Source organism: Sparus aurata, chromosome 1 (assembly GCF_900880675.1).
Source record: "Sparus aurata chromosome 1, fSpaAur1.1, whole genome shotgun sequence".
Classification (NCBI taxonomy): Eukaryota; Metazoa; Chordata; class Actinopteri; order Spariformes; family Sparidae; genus Sparus; species Sparus aurata.
The window spans coordinates 16420147-16437024 of record NC_044187.1 but is presented as its reverse complement, the minus strand read 5'-3'; the positions used below and the strand labels follow the sequence as shown (position 1 = coordinate 16437024).

General features: G+C 41.8%; 1 protein-coding gene across 1 annotated transcript; it reads right to left on the bottom strand.

The window, feature by feature from the left end:
* Window positions 1-1172: 1172 nt before the first annotated feature.
* LOC115582629 (uncharacterized) lies at window positions 1173-14428 on the bottom strand. Its single transcript, XM_030418702.1, has 6 exons — window positions 14022-14428; window positions 10688-10732; window positions 10269-10313; window positions 9356-9500; window positions 7890-8051; window positions 1173-7771 (listed from the first exon to the last, which is right to left on the bottom strand). Exons 1-6 carry the CDS (start codon window positions 14070-14072, stop codon window positions 6675-6677), a joined length of 1545 nt encoding a protein of 514 aa, XP_030274562.1. The 5' UTR covers window positions 14073-14428; the 3' UTR covers window positions 1173-6674.
* Window positions 14429-16878: the final 2450 nt, after the last annotated feature.

Below are 16878 nucleotides of genomic sequence, written 5' to 3'. Positions count from 1 at the left end.
TTGGGGATTTCATGTGTGTATTATTTTACCTCACCCTTTGAATGCCTCATATTAAAAAAAAATCACTACATTTAAAAAAAAAAAACCTCAGCAACGCGTCTGTCTTTCTCACAATAGATTCAATATAAATCAAACTGTATGAAATCTTCCTTCATTCGTAGTCGTTATGAAGTTGTTCTTGGTTGTTATAATGTGAGGAACAGAACAGAGTGTAACATGGTGCATGGCCCCAGCAGGTGCTCCAAACAAGTGTGTGAAGTGTGGCTGTTCACTTAAAGGGGCAGTATGTGGTTTTGAAGTGGAAATTCAAATTCAGAAATTGAGCATTTACAATATTGATGTGGTGATAATATAAACTCAGAACTCAGTATTTGTTTATTTATTCCATATTCCATGACTGAATAAACAAGCTGTCCTCAGAGGAAAATAAGGTCCCCAGAACACTGTTTGAAGCTAGACAGGTGGCAGGGTCCGCCACATATAAACAAAGTACAACAGTATAAGGATATGTTTTCCTTTAAGGTCAGTTTGTTTATTTAGTTAAATTCTTTTAAATGTGAGCCGTTTGTCATATTTGTATCTCACAGGGCTGTTTGACGACTCTTTTGTTTTTTGGGAGGGGGGGATCATCAAAAAGGTTTCTTTAATTAGAGGCCTTGTTTCTTTTCTGAACCTGAATCTGTCTTCTTAACCAGGCAAACTCGAGGATGCACATTTCGGCTCCACGTCGTAACAATAACTAATGGTTCTAGGGAGACGGCAAATTCTGAGAGTGAGAGGAACGGATTCAAACAGACGGGTCTTGTCGAGGCATCTGGTAGCAGGTTGGTATATAATGAGAACGTAAGACAACAAAAGACGGATAATCTTCTCGTGTTGCATGTTGTGATTGTTCCCACTGATACACACTGCTGAGACAGAACTTAATCTCATTTTTCCCCCGTGGTCTCCTCCTGAAAAGATGAAGCTTTCAGAGTGGCGAGTGGTGCCCGGTGATTCATCCTGAGTCACAGTGACAGCTACTCATGAGTGGGTGGTTTTTTTAAGCTCGTTTTCCCTGCTTCAATCAAATGTGAGTGCCGTGTTGCAAAGCAGAACATTCTCTGGTACCGGCAGACGCTGCACATACAGATGTGTATAAAAAGTTGAGAAAAAAAAAGCACAGACATGTGTTTGGTAGCACTTGTTTAGCATTTATTTTGACACAAAATCCACAGTTTCTTGTCGAATAAAGTAGCGTCGATGTCCAACGTGGCGGAATCTCAGTGAAAAAAAAAACCTCAACTGGAAGAAAACCTAAATACAACCTCACCTCCTGGGAAAAAAACAAAAACAAAAAAAAACAGAAGCACCTGGATATGTGCAACCAAACAAAGGTTTAAAAAGTGTGAGAGCGTCTCGTTGTTTGGAGTTTACATCAGAAATCTCTATGCTATACACCGAGATATAAAAAATCAACTTCGCAAGGACATAAAAATGTTTGGATATTCATATCGACAAGTATCATGTTAACAAATACCAACGACAGTCAACTTTGGCCTCATAATAACAAGCGGCAATGATTTAACACCACGACAACACGGCCGACGATAAACTCTCTCACACATGCGTACGACACACTGAAGAGCTGCAGGTAAGAATTGCACAAGGATACCCTCAAAGAACACCACAGTTTGTAGTAATATTAATCTGAACTACTCCACATACAATCACATATAGATTACCCTTTTTTTTTTTTTTTTCTATAAATCCTGCTGCCTCGTAGCTGCAGGAGGAAAAATGTGAACGCTTCGTTTCCCCCGGGGAGTCGAACAGTCGAGAGTGTTTTGTTTGTTTGTTTTTTCCCTGGCAAAAAACGGAGTTCAGCTATGCCGATGTGGGCTCTGTGAGTTTTTCTCTTTTTTTGTTTTCTTCTCAATTCTTTAATACTTGGCATTACAAAATAAAGTCAGTACAAATATAGAGTAAATACTATCTGGATAAGGAGAAGTAAACAGTCCTTTGCAGTCAAAACTCAGCGAGGTAACAGTCTTATATCAGGCCTTGGCCTTCAGTGGCATTGAGGGTAGCGTTTGGGGATTTTATCTGTACATACTAGCTGCTGACAAGGAAAAAGAAAATCAAACCGGCTGTATATACACTGAACTCGGATCAGTTTGGCTTCTATGTGAAAGCAGAGTTTGGAGTGGAACTAGCCTCCGTCTGTGCCTCTTGTGTATCGCGGTCTTTGAAAAAAAGGTGATTTAACTACACTTTCAGACTCCTCGAGTGACTGTTTAAAACATCTGGATACACAAATATTCAGTCTGCTGCATGAGGAAAAGGTTCTCCTTCAACTCTCTCCCTCTTTCTTAAGTCCAGACTTAGACGAGCAGGTTCTCTAATGTTTAGTATTAACAGTTCATCGTTATATATCATAAATACATCCTAAAAGATGCTACAAATTCAATAAAGATCACCTTAAGAATGCTGCTTATACATATTCAAACGAAAGTCTCAAAGTGCAGCGACCAACTTGAGCTATTTTTGAGTTTTTTTAAGCTTTCATGTCTATAAAAAAAAATAATACAAATAATAGTCAAATACTAACAAAAAAATGTAGAGGAAAAATCTGAATAAATAATGATAAGATAATCAACCCTTCTTTTTTCCTTCTGAGACAAACTCGACGCAGCCATTCCATTTTTAATCAGCTGGGTAACTTCATAATATTTTCATGGGTTTGTGGAGCCTTTTCATGTTTCACTGAGACTCACATATCTTCATAGTGTCTACAACACGAAGGGAAGCGGGACTCACTTCCCACTTCCCCCAAATAACACTACTGACTACTCAGATGTTATTTCTGAATGTGCATAAACACGACGGGACATATGACTGAGGGTCAAATGATTAAATTCTCAGTATGAAAATATAAACAGTCGGAGAGAAACACCAATATAGAAAAATCTAACAAATAATGGTGCTTTTACAGTTTGGCTCACATCGTACACGTGGAGAAAGGACAGGAGACGTTATCTCCAGCTTGCACCTTTGAGTGCAAGAAAAAACCTTTTACATCAGCAGAAGGATGTTTGGTTTTATCCAAAAAAAGTCTTTAAGGAACCTGGAAACACCTACAGAACAGCGGTAAGTGTCGTCCCTTCTTTTTTTTTTTTTTTTTTTTTTTATGCTTAACTCTGTGACCTGAACGTGATGTTAACACATGAGAGGCACAAAATGAGGCTAAAGTAAAAACCAGATCATCCGAGTTTGCACTTGGGAGAAACCTTAAGCCGAAGGCATTTAAAAATGCAGTGTTATGTACAATCACAGGCCTCTGCCCAGCACAGCTCACAGATCAGTTGTAAAGAGGTAAATGTCTTTTTTTTTTTCACAACAGCTAATTTCCTATCGACCAGCATCAACTAGAGTAAGGAAAAAAGTGTGAATACTATTGCTAAATACTATTTTTGCAGGTCTCACATGTACTACATACTGCGTATATTTTATAAAGAGACTGCTAAGCACTGCTAGAAAATGTTTGCCCGTTTCATGTACGACTATACACAATTTACAGAAAACACGCACGCACGCGCGCTCACACGCACACACTCACATAGCAGCAGTAAACTATAGATTGCCTAACAGAAAAGTCTATTCTCATCTAGGCACCATTTACTTTGAGAAACACACATTAGCGAGACCCCAATGAGGAAAAAAAAAAAACAACAACTGTCCATTCTCAAGCCAAAAAATTGTACAGGAGCTGAAAAAAGCCGTTCCTGACGATATGTTCAGAGGATAAAGAGTCAGAGCGTTAGTTACCTCTGAGACACACCGTCAGTCGTCGCAGAAGAGCTTTGAGCGGAGATGGTCAGAAGACGTCAACGTGACCTTCGTGACCCCACAACACAAACCCGTCATTTGTCGAGCATCTCGATTCAAAAGTGTCAGGACGCTGTGTGAAAACGCCACACGCTAACCTGCTGACCCCTAAACTCTGTCATGGTCTCTGTTTTCACTTGGTTATTTCCTGGTTTATTTTGTAGTTGTATCGTCTTGTGTCTCGTTGTCACTTTCTACTTCCTGCTCACAGTGTTCCCAGTGTTGTCTTCCTGCTGCTCTCCTCCAATCTGAATCTCCACCTGACACCTGTCTCACACCAGCCTTGTTAGTCTAGTCTGTATTGTTGTTCCCTCACTCTTTGTCGATTCGTCCGTTTCCGTCCACACGTTCCTCATGTGTTCCCTGTGTTCACAATTTGCTCCTTGTTATTTTTCTTCTTCTCCCTCAGTTTTGTATCTCTCTTCAGTTTTTCTCCTGGGACATTCCTTTCTTTTATTACTTGCTTTTTTGGATTTTGGTTTTTGGACTTTATTAGACATCAGCTCATTAAAGCTCACTGTTTTTTAACTTGCCTGCCTCTCTGAGTTCACATGATTGTGGAAAAAAAAAGAAAAAAAAAGGATATTACTAAATTAGCTCAGGAACACTTCTTAAAAGGTTATTTGCAAATGATTGTATTCTGTTTCAATGTATGTATTACACAGCGTCCCAACCTTTTTTTTTGTATCTGGGTTGTATAACTAATAAAGGTGTTATGGAGCTGAACCAAGAGTTTTCTGTCCACACAACTCTAAATGAGTTGAAAGCTTTGCCTTCAGGCATTAGACAATTAAGTCGGCTCTTTGCTGAGTCAAGGACACGACAAAGTGGCCTCTACATGTACATAAATGTGATGCGAGACATTCTTTCTTTCTAAAACTTGTTCTATGCTTCAGTACATTTTGTACTGTGAATCAAATACAAGAGAGTACATGTGTGCTATTCCCACGACCAAGACCAGGAAGTACAGAGCATCAATCAAGGGCATCGACCGGCTGAGGCAGAGACTTCTCTCGGTGTGAAACGAACTGTAAAACTGGACATCGACTGACACGTTACTTCACATCCGAAAAACAGGATCAACCAGGACACATTTAGAGAAAAAAGCACGTGTGACCACATCTTTAGCCACAGCGAGAATTAACTGCATTATCCTGACTTTAAACCCTCACTCCAAACATTTCGCAAGCGTTTACTCAACTCAGACGGACATTACAATGGGCACTTCATTTCAAAGTGTCTGCTCAAAGCCTGCACTCAATGCAGTTTTTGGACACTTTTCCAGAGGTTCTCAGTCGAGCGTCATGCTATAAAAATTCTCCGTAAACGATTTAAGTATATATATATTTTGTTGCTGCGATGCATAACCTTTTACATTCATTATCAGTGATGAGATTAGGCTTAAAGTTTCTGCCTCGTAAAAACTCAACAGTCCGTCTGTGGAGGAATCAAGGTTTACATTGCCTTGCAAAAAATGGCAACAACCAACCAGGGAGCGTGTTCAGACACCTCAAATCCAAAGTCAAACAGTCAGTTAATTAAACAGCATAATCATGTAACAATCTGATACATCAACGTATAATCATTACACCATCGTAAAGCTTTGCCCCCTACACATTTTAATCAAAGTTTGTACCTCCTTTTCTGTAGGGAGCAACATAAGACACAATGTATAAAACACACTTATAGTAGTTGCCTTTTTCTCATGATTCCCTCTGATGAACAGAGAGAAGTAGGCTGGTGAAAGCAAAAATTCACCCCACGACAACAAAAAGGCCACAGGTTAGTCCTGTGACCTCCAACCATGGAGCTGTAATCCCCTTTCAAGAGTTAAAAAGTAAATAAAGTGATCCACGCACACATCTGTTTGAGCTGCTCTTTTGAGAAATGAATTGTTCAGCAATCTTACTTCATAAACTCCTAGAATATATATATATATATATATATATATATATATATATATATATATATATATATATATATATATATATATATAAATATATATATATTTTTTTTCTTCACCTCAAGAAGATGTCAGTTAATGGTAAACAGTCATGGTCATTTCTGATTCTTGTTTATGCTAAATCAGGCGGTGGTTCCCAACCTTGTTGCTGTGTGACCCTTTAAAACGAAAGGACATACTGATGTGACCACATCACGCATTGCATATGTCAACACCTTGTGAGCAGTTCCCCCAAAGATTGATTTCCACCTCTTAGATGATCAGATTGTTTCATTTGAATGTCCGAAGAGGTCAGACAATCCATAATTAGATTAGAGAAACATCAAAAAATGAGCATGTGATTTTGTTCAAGTTAATCATTTAACTTTGAATCCTCAGACGGGTCCTTTCTCAAAGGTTGGGAACCACTGGCTATAAGGAAAATTCATTTCAAGAGCTAAAATGCGATTTCAGCAATGTTGCGTCATGCAGACAGCGAAAGGAGAGATCAGAAGTAAACGGGAGAGGGTTTGTAGGGAGAAACAGATTTGGTCAGCACATGGGAAGATGGAGACAGAGAAAGAGAATCTCGTTCGCATTTTCATCACGCTAGAGAAAAAGATATGCCTTCTCCTGAACCACAAATAAATTAACTACAAAATAGGACTTTCAGGTGTCAGCTTATCTGGAGTTAGAATACAGAGAAAAAAACAAAGAGGACGCATTCCTCTTTGTGTTTAAGACCTACAAGACTTTCCTTCAGTGATTCAACTTTTCACCTACTAGTCTTGATCTACGTGGATGCTATCAAGCATCAGCATCTCACCATTTCCACTTGCGCGACTACATCGCCCTAGCCATCAGCTTACGAGGACTCCACAGTGATGATGGCCTCGCTTGTCTTCTGGATGATCCCGGAGGACGAGGAGTCGTCCAGGAGTGGCGACTGAGCGGCGACCTTCGCTCGGAGGGAACAGTCCACGCTGTCGTGCAGCATGTCTGCCCTCTCCGTCTCCTTCACAGCCTCTTTCCTTCCTTTACCAAATGGCCCCTTCTGCAGTTCCTCTTCCTCTCGCTCCTCTCTCTTCACGTGGCAGCGGCACACCTCGATGCCCGAGTCGCCCGTTAGCCGCCGATGCCGGAAGTGGTCCTCCTCGTCGTCGTCTTCTTCCTCCTCCTCCTCTTCTTTTTTGTGCTCCTCTTTGTTGTCGCAATGCACGAAAACTGCCACATTTGAGGAGAAGAGAGCTTGCTTTGGGGGAGACAGAGCGGGTCTGGGGATCGGACCGCAGAGCGAGGCCTCTTCTTCCCGCTCTTTCTGGACGGCCACTGCTCCGAGCGGGTCTGAGAGGACGCGAGGATAGATCTGACCGGTAGGGAGGGAGGACAACAGAATGAGAGGAGAAAGAGGGAGACGAGAGGGGTGTGGGGGACGAGAGTGTAAAGGAAGAGAGAGTGGTGGAGCCAAGGGTGAGACTCCTTCGCTGCCACTTGAGGACCGTCTCTGTACGGGTATGACATCAGGAGTCACTGCGGGTATGACATCGGGTGGAACTTGTGTCGGTGACGTCGGGGAAGGTGTCGCGGTGAAGTGGGCCACACCCCTCGGCAGGACAACGCACTCGCCCCCCGCTTCGCTGGGCGTGGAGATGTGGCTGCTGTCGTATGTTTCGTCCGTCACCTGGACAGAGAAGGAGGTGCTGCAGGGGGAGGTGAGAGAGCACGACTCGCAGGAGCAGCTCGTGTAGTTGTCAGAGCTCTGGGAGGAGGTCAGGGCACTTGGCCCGGGGCCCAGATAGGGAGGGCAGGGGTGACGGTGGTGGTGGTGATGGGGGTAAGCGGAGCTAGGACCTCCCATGGCACCTCCCTGCAGGGCGAAGACGGAGCTGTAAGGCGGAGGAGGGGTGCTGGGCTGTGCCGCCACCTCCTCATAGGAGGGCAGCTTGAAGGAAGCCAGAAAACCTGTGACGAAAAGACGTATGTCAGGTCAAACGTGCAGTGCGCTACTTGGCTCGTTAAAGGAACAGTTCACCCCCAAATTATATGTAAATAAATAAATATGTAGAGTAAGTAAACGCACTGAGGTCCAGCATTGAGGAAGGGTAGTTGCAGGCTCCATTGTAGGCGATCAGGTTGATCTCCCTCTGTCTCTGCTGCTGTTGGATCCTCAGCTTGGCCCGGCGGTGGCGATAAGCACAGAAACAGCTAAAGAGGATCAGCACCGTCCACAGCAGCCAGAACCCTGCAGCAAACAGGAAACGAATCCATGAACATGAACCCAGCATTCATCATCATAAAAAACTAATGTTAAACTGTTGACCTGATATCTGAATTACACTCTCAGATCTACTCAAGACTACATTCAGGCTAACGCTGTTTTAAATTGGCAGTAATGGTGGTTTTATATAAAGGGACAGGTAATTCATTCCAGCCCATAAGTTGCTGCTTTTATTTTTTACCATATGTGTGCATGGTTGAGGTCTCGTCTTCACTAGCCAGACACTTGGAGGAGAGGCAAAAATAAATCCTTTAATGTCAAACTTAACTTTAATCTTATCTGGAAATGTCTTTCTTTTTTATATGATCCTCTGATCTGACAAAGAAAAACAAACAGTTCCAGATGTGATTTCAAAAGGGATTTGTAAGATCTAATAATCAGATTCAATTAGAGAGTGTTGCAACATGTAGCCTAAAACAGTTGTTTGGTGCCTCCTAGTGGTTATTGAAAATACTTGACCGTGGCAGTACAGTATTTTTTTGTTGTTGTTGTTGTTTAGAGTTAAAATTAAACAAATGGCATGCAATGATGGTAAAGCGCAAAAAGAGCTTATTCATCACTTACAATTAAATGATTGGATGCAATATTCAATATGTCAAACACTGACAGGCTAGAAAAAAACAAAGTCATGTAACAACCGTTGATGTCTTTATACACATGCTCTGTAAAATGTGGATTTCATTATAACCAAATGAGAAAACGAGTTCCATATGTTCAACGTCACATCCGCTACCTCTTTTACCGTTTGGAAGAATACAAATTTTGTCTAACGAAGAAGAGTGAATTTCTAGAAAAAGGGACGCTTAATGATTTTGACATCGTCCCTCTGTGAAATTCCTCCTCTGCTTGTCTGCATATTATGTTTCATATAACCGGTCACACTGACTGAAATCAAATCACGAGGCGAACCAAAACACTGTTATAAGCTCTTCTCAATATGGAGCAGCAATTTAAGTTAAATATCATCTTTGTCTGGACTCAAAGTGTCCTCAAGATTCAAGATTCAATTTACTTGAATTTCTTTGTGTACTTGCATACGGAAAAAAAAGCCCATAGCAGTGTGATGGACCAATACATACCTAAAATATTCCTATCTAAAAATGGTACCACAAGGTTGGTTACGTAAAAACACGGCAATTAGCAGCACAGTGTTTTAAAGTGCATATAAAGTCCTGGCAGCACTGCACGATAAATGTCACAAATTACAGCCTTAACCTCGGGGAGCCCGTCTATGCTGCAGAGGAGAAGAAGTCAGTCGGGCGACTCACACCAGAGTTCATAGTAGTAGGTACAGCAGCCCGTCTCTCCGCAGCAGTGCCCAGTTTCACACAGGTAACCTGGATTGTTCACCCCAGGACAGTACTTGGGGCTGACAACAGGCCGGCTACCAGAACCCCCCTGATGCTTCACCACCTAGTGGACAGAACACAGCATCACACATCACCACAGTGAAGACAACAGGCTCAGTGTGAGTCTTAAAGTTTGTTCATGACCCTCGCAAAAGTAGCTTGACAAAATACTCGACTTGACTTGAGTGACACACTTGACTTATGATCCTTATCTTTTATTTAAAGGTTTTAATCCGGATAAAGCAGAAAAGGACACAGACATCTCCTCCCTCCTCACCTGTTATCATCTGACTGAACTTATGTAAAGCACAAAATCTGTATTTATGGCACTAGAATTTATTTGGAGTCCTGTTTCTCATATTGTGTTTTAGCTCGGTTTAAATATCTAGCTGCTCAATCCTTGGTTGTGAGCTTTAAAACCAAAATTTTGAGATTCAAAAGGCCAATATGCTCCACAGCGGGTGATAATTCTGTACAACACATGACATACTTAATCCATCTGTAACATAAAAGTATCAATTAATGCAGGGTTTAAGGGTTGACCTCTTGGCAAAAATGGAAAATAATATTTAGAATTACGTTTTCTTTAGTGTTTAATCGTGCGAAATTGAGAACTGTTGTGTTTCTGCAATAGCCAAGAACTAAATGACACTAGAATGACTCTAGAGGAAAGTCGGATGAGGGGTGTTCAGTTGGTTGCAGTGTGCAACCTCACTGCCCGATGCCACCAAATCCTACACACGGGACCTTTGAGGTCATTTTGTCGGATGACGGTATGTTTGTGTGCAGCCACATGTTGAGGTTAAATGTGGGGGAAAAAAAAATCTTGCACCTTATTAACTGTGCGCATGTCAGCTTCCTTCTGAGGAACCGCCACCTAAGAATGAGAAATGAAAGGACCTCTGAGAATTTTTACAGTGACATCTTAAATCATTAGCAAGTCAGTGCGAGGGCGAGAAAGCAAGTGGTGAATCAAACGCCGACGTTGAGAGTCGTCACACTTCAACGCTTGGGGAGAAGAGATAGGCACCATAAACTACGACAGTCATGCAGCAAGAAGAAGAGGTTTCTAAATCTGTTATGTACATAGTTACCACACATGAGGCTGAGAAGTGCTAACTAATAATTATGCATTGCCATGACAACCACCGCGGTTACGCTCTGAGGCTTTTTTCTACTCGTGTGGACAATGCTTTATATTATCCAGTGGTATGAAATGTTTAGCTGTGGTTGAAGGTCGAGCTCCCTTACCGTAGCAGCTTCAGTCCCATCCAGCCCCTGCAGGGACATGGTCATCTGGCCAAAGACAGAGACGCACAGTGATAAAGATACAGCAGGGGAGAGAGTGAGAAAAATGATACAGTGAATAATAAACAGAAGATCTGCGCTACGTGTTTCATCTGACAAGGGCACCGGCTTCACAAGAAACAAATTACGCTGCCACAATCAAGCATGACGAGAGAAAAAGGCCACTAAAGGCCCCTGTTCTCTCCAGCCTGAAGACGCTGGCTCTTCAAAGAGATGGGAAGGTCAATGGCTTTTTAACAAAACCCATTTCTCCTCTGTGGGTCGAGACGAGCAGACAGAAAAGCGCCAATTCCCACTCACGCTCCTAAAACCTTGTCAGCTCTCTCTCTCAGAACGCAGGCTAAAAGGTACCTCACCTCTGAAACTGAATCCAACCAGTCGAAGGTTGCAACGATGGATCGTTTTCATTAGTGATTTGTCTCCGGACTAAACGTTTAATCTGTGAAAATGTCTGGAAAATGGCCGTGCACTCTCCAAGTCCAAGATGTTCGAGTAGCTGGTTTTGTCTGCACAACAGTGGAACACTCACAGATCTTCATTTAACGATTCGAAACGACAAAAAAAAGAAACAGAAATCTCAAACATTTGTGAGCTTGAAAACGGACTCATTTTCTGTTGGCCTGCCAATCGACGAGGCTCACACACACACACACACACACACACACACACACACACACAAGCATGAAACATCAAGTCATTTTGACAAAAAACTCAAAAACTAAAACCAAAAATTCTGCGTGTCACTCACACCTCTGCAAATGTCACTCAGGCTCACTGTGAGTAAAAAGGGGAAGAAAAAAAATGCCAGTGTGTGTGCTGCTGGCTGTGAGGCCACCGTCACAAACAATGTGAACACACACACACACACACACACACACACACCGAGGGGCTCGCTGGCTTGTTGCGCTCCAGGCCCGCAGCAATGTAAATGAGACCTCCTTTGTTAACAACTGGCTGCTGGTTATGTACTCTGCATGGGGAACAATGTCGGCCCTACAACTGCAGTGTGTGTCTGTACATGCATACAAGCCAGTGCACACACAGCTATTAGCAGGTCCAGGACAAAAAAATGTAAAAAGGGGACAAAATTCAACAAGCAGCCAAATCCACGCACTGCCCCGAGGCTGTGCAATGTGCAAAAAAAAGTAGCTCTAAGTTAGCCTGAGACAAAGACATCCACTGTGGTCTATCACAAACAACTATATATGTACTTATTTAACAGCTGATGCATCCACAAGGTCACAGTTCCATATATCGATTTAAATTTCGTCATTCTATGCATTTTTTCCCACAAATTCAACCTGTTGAATTTGATATTTCTGGAAAAGGTTGGCACCTTGTATAGAATTTGAGATTATTTCCTGTGGGTTTTGAAGAACGCTCGTCCACGCAACCTGCGGCTGTAACGACAGAGCAGTCGTGGGATCCAGCGGGGTTATGGGGTTTTTAACAATGTCGTACTTTTATTTAAGCAACAACGATTTTAAATGAGAGACCATCTGATCGAAGAATAAGTGGAGTTCTGACGATCTACTTTTAGCTTCAAGATTCAACAATTAAATCAGCTGATACTCGCTTTGTCGACTGCAACCAGCTTATCGGCGAATAAGATGACAGATAAACATCGACCAGTAGCAGTGGCTGACGTTTATCTGTTGTGACGCATCAATTTCCCACGTCGTGCCGGCTCGTTACACATCAGCAATGTAGCCTATGATTTCTTGGTTTTCCGTGGCACAACAGGGGGAATAAACAACCACAATAAACATTGATATCAGCCAAATGGTTATTTTAAACATCCGTTTCAGTATTTCTCATTTACACTGCTACTGCGAACTCAGTCAGGAGGGGAAGTGTCGCTATCGAGCTGAGTTCCTGTGGTTAAACCCACCACACAGCGCTGAAGACAGGCACAGCGGTGTGAAGTGATCATTCAGACTTCCCCAGAGACCACGGACCAAACCACGAATAACTTCCACCCTCCCCCCCCCCACCGGGTCCCAAATGTATCCAGGGGACCGCCACACACACATATACCTTCACTATACCCCTGCTGCACAAGAGCAACGAAGAACATGATGCTAGAAAGCGAGACAACATTAGAAAAAAAGTCCATATAGATGTAAATTATAAAAACTAACAAGAATATCAGTTTATATTTTGTTTAGGGGTTAAGACTCCTCAATCTGAGAATGTTTTAGCAAACTGTTGTCGTCCTGCAGGTTCTAAGAAATTCAATTTCAGCGTCAGATTCGATTCAAGACGACAAATAAGTTCAAAAAACAAGAAGTCTTTGACTAGAAAAAAAAAGCTCGGGGGGGGAAAAACATCTGTTATGTCCTCAAACTGTCTCTTTCTTCTTTGTTGATGAAATATCAAACTCGAACTGTAAATCTAGTACCACCTGTTTGGCATTGCAGTGCTTAATCATGGTTATTATGCCACTAATGCATATTTCGTAGTGGCAGAGGCTTTGTGGTCTATGTTGTGTTTTACATGTCACAGCAACAGGCGGGACACAGACGTCTCCCCGACTTTTTTAAAGTTTCCACATTGTGAGTCATCGCCATTTTTTCGCTGTGGTGTCTACATACTTACAGACAACAAAAACAGACTTTAAGTAGGAAACATTATCTTCCAGCGCTGAATCAGCAGTATTTTAGTTCTTGAGCCAGACAGGAAATTGTACATTAGATGTATTAGGCTGTAATGATCTGGCAGTAAAAACCTACTTTAATGCATTATCACCGACTTTCAAGGGATCCACTTGAAATCAAATTGCAGCTTCAGCAACACAAACCAACAAGTCACAACTCCTGAAGTCCTCTTAGGGCAGCAATCTGGTTCATTTGGGAACAAAATGAGTATTCCCATGATATTCTTTTGGCATGGTGACAACTCTACAACTTCTCGCGTGTTCTGCATCGACTACAAGCATCCTTCCACTGAGCACAACAGTGCAAACACAAACCAAACCTGGCTGACTTTAGTGCTCACAAAACATTTGCTGCAGTGGTGATAAATAAATAAATAAATAAATAAATAAATAAATAAATAAAACAAATGCACCCATCGTTTCCAAGAAATATATCAACAGATTGCAAAGACTAAGAGGTGAAGATGTGAGGAGACAGATGGGAGAGCCCACTGTTTGTCGTCAACAACAACAACAACAACACAGGCCGAGGGGGAAGCGTGTTGCTCTGCAGGAGAGCTGAAGCCCAGCTGTTGGCCAGCGGTGCGTGTGTGTGTGTGCGCGTGTGTGCAGCGCATTTACCTCCTCCGCCTTCAGCCCGAGGCAGAAAGTCAACGTTTTCTCTGGATCCATGGCGACAGCTGAATACCAAGCTACACAGAGAAAAGGATGAAGTGCAGAGGTGGGATGTTATTCTGCTGAGCCCCCATCACCGCTGTCCCGCTCCACAGACACGGTGGCCTCCCCATCCGCCATTGCCCGGACGGACAAGACGGACGCCCCTCCCCAGACTCCGCTGCGCACACCGGGGGGGCGACCAGCGCGGTGTTTTTAACGGATGGCGGTGGGGATGTCACAGTGCGGACGGTCCCGTCGTCGGCTGCTGTCTGCTGTAGTGAGATGAGGTTGTTTCACGCTTTGTTTTCGCGGAGAGGGTTGGAGCTGTGCATGATGTCATGCTCCTCCAGCCCCCAAACTACTTGTACGGGAGCTGCCGCGGCTTTGATTGGCCGGAGCTCCCAGCAACAGCCGCACAGAGGCCTCCTCCACCGGGCTGCCACACACACACACACACACACACACTGTTGCTTTATTAACTACAGCCAGGACCGCAACACGTGTCTGTTGCGTTAAATGTAGTAAAAACACAACCATGATGTCTGATAGTGTGTGTGGCTTTTACAAACGTCAGCTTTGCCAGGTAGTGATTTGTAAAACGTAGTCTACACTAAACTCTGGATACATAATTCACACTGAATAATGATAATAATAATAATAATAATAATAATAATAATAATAATAATAATAATAATAATATGTGCATCTGAAGCTGAGATCTTCATTCAAGTTTGGATATAGTTGCTGGTTAACAGAAAATAAACAATGATCCTAACACTTAAATTACCCAAATTAAATGTGCATAAGAAATGAGTGAGCAGGTGGCAGAAACAATCAAAGGTTACAAAATAAAATCAACAAAAAATAGTACATCTTGTGTTTATAATTAAAAATTGTTGAAAAACATGGTTGCATTATGTACACATCATATTTACTGTTGCAAATGCTAAGATAAGTGAAGCTAAGTCTGAATTTATTAAGTTGTTTAAAAATACATTTTATAAATTGATAGATAGATAGAATTACTTTAATGATCCCAGACTGGGAAATTATTTATTATTATTATATTATTATTATATTATATTATTATTTAAATTGGAATCAGATTTGGATTCCTTTTATACTTTGATTCCTTTTTTAATGATTTTTTTTTTTTTTTTTTTTAAAGTTACCCTGCTGGGAAAAACCAGCATAGACAAGCACCAAAACACAACATATGCTGGTCTTGCTGGTGACTGGTAAAATATGTTGTGTTTTGGTGCTGGTTTTGGGTATCATTGCCCTCTGAAATACACATTCAATATAAACTAGTTACTTTAAAACTGGATGTAAACCAACAGACTTAGATGGCAGACTTTCAACCGAAGCAGTGAATAATTTAAAAAACACTATTGTTTAAACAAACTTGTGTATCATCATTAGTTTGCCAAACAGCCTCATGCAGGAAGGTCTTGCGAGCTAATGCTAACCAGCTTATAAAGTGTCACATCTAGAGTCACACCTCTGATCCTGGCCCTGGAGTCGCCAACGTCCTTTACCTCAGAGCTGAGCCTCCGCTCATCCTGGACCTCTGCTCTGACCATGAGTGTTTTTCCCTCAGATGTTAGCTGTAACGTCAACTCTTCATTGAGGATGTTTTAGTTGTGGAATCAGATTGGTTCTTTGGAGCTTCTCAGTTCTTTGTGGGGCTCCTGGTTGAAGGCCTCAGCATGTTGTTGTACAGAAATGTTATAGGTTGTTTCCTACGCTTTGAAACATAGGCCCACTGTTTTATGTTTTTGTTTTTTTTAATGTTTCTGAACCTTTGTGTCATCGTCAAAGTCACTGTAAGCTAAACATTTAAAAAACAAAAACAAATCCTGGCCAATTGATAGCCTATATATTTATCCATTCCAAGCCTGTATGTGCTCATGCATAATATCTGATTTTCCATGATTTATTTTGCTGTCTTGACCAGGACACAAAAATTAATAAATCGCTGAAGTACATTCTGAAATATAGGTGTAATAGGCTTTATTATAATCATTATTTATTATTTTTGTCCTTCATGGCATCTACAGGAAGTGGTTTACTGTCATGTGTCTTGATAGATAAGCTAAAACCTACCAGGGCAGGTTCCAGCATCATGCATCAGAAAACAGTTATTAGTGCTCGTCACAAGAGGGCAGCAGACTACACGCTTTTGAACTTGCTTTTTAGAGTCATTTCACTGCACAAAGGCCCTGAAGTAGCATGAGTGACCCATAGTAGACACATAAGACCTGAACATAGAGTTACAGTTGTGTTTATTTATAATTATTAATCTATATCTCATTAATTAACTAATTATTTAATCATCTGTGTGTGTGTGTGTGTGTGTGTGTGTGTGAACCCCTCTTCACATCTAAGGGGAACAAGGAAGCTAAAGTATTTCCACCGCCCCGCCTATTGTTTTCCCCACATGTCTTGCTCACCAGTTTCGTTTGTGCATTTGAGGGTCAACCCATTGAACCACCTGGATTAAAAGGAAACACAAATAAACAGGGTGTGTTAACAGCTTAAAGGCATTGTGGTTAACTAGCAATTGGTGTTAATTGGTTGGCAACCATAACACGTTGCATACCAGGTCAATGAGCCACATGGAAACAGGAATTTAGAAAAGAACAATTCTGATGTGTGGAAAAAGCTGTTTGGTAGATTTTTCACTGACAGTTCAATGATCAATGAATGCGATTGGGCTGATTCAATAAGCTGATGTACTGTAATTTTCCGACGCATTAGAGATGACACGTGTGGTCAACTTGTCTGCTCGCCCACGTAATGACACAGTGTGACAAAACAC

What these genes read in the sequence shown, in the direction of transcription:
- LOC115582629 (XM_030418702.1), bottom strand. Translation starts at nt 14,072, where the DNA reads ATGGATCCAGAGAAAACGTTGACTTTCTGCCTCGGGCTGAAGGCGGAG. An exon ending in ACATGCGCACAGTTAATAAG is followed by an intron (nt 9,501 to 10,268) that starts GTGCAAGATTTT and finishes TCTGTCCACTAG; the next exon opens with GTGGTGAAGCATCAGGGGGG. An exon ending in CTACTACTATGAACTCTGGT is followed by an intron (nt 8,052 to 9,355) that starts GTGAGTCGCCCG and finishes TGTTTGCTGCAG; the next exon opens with GGTTCTGGCTGCTGTGGACG.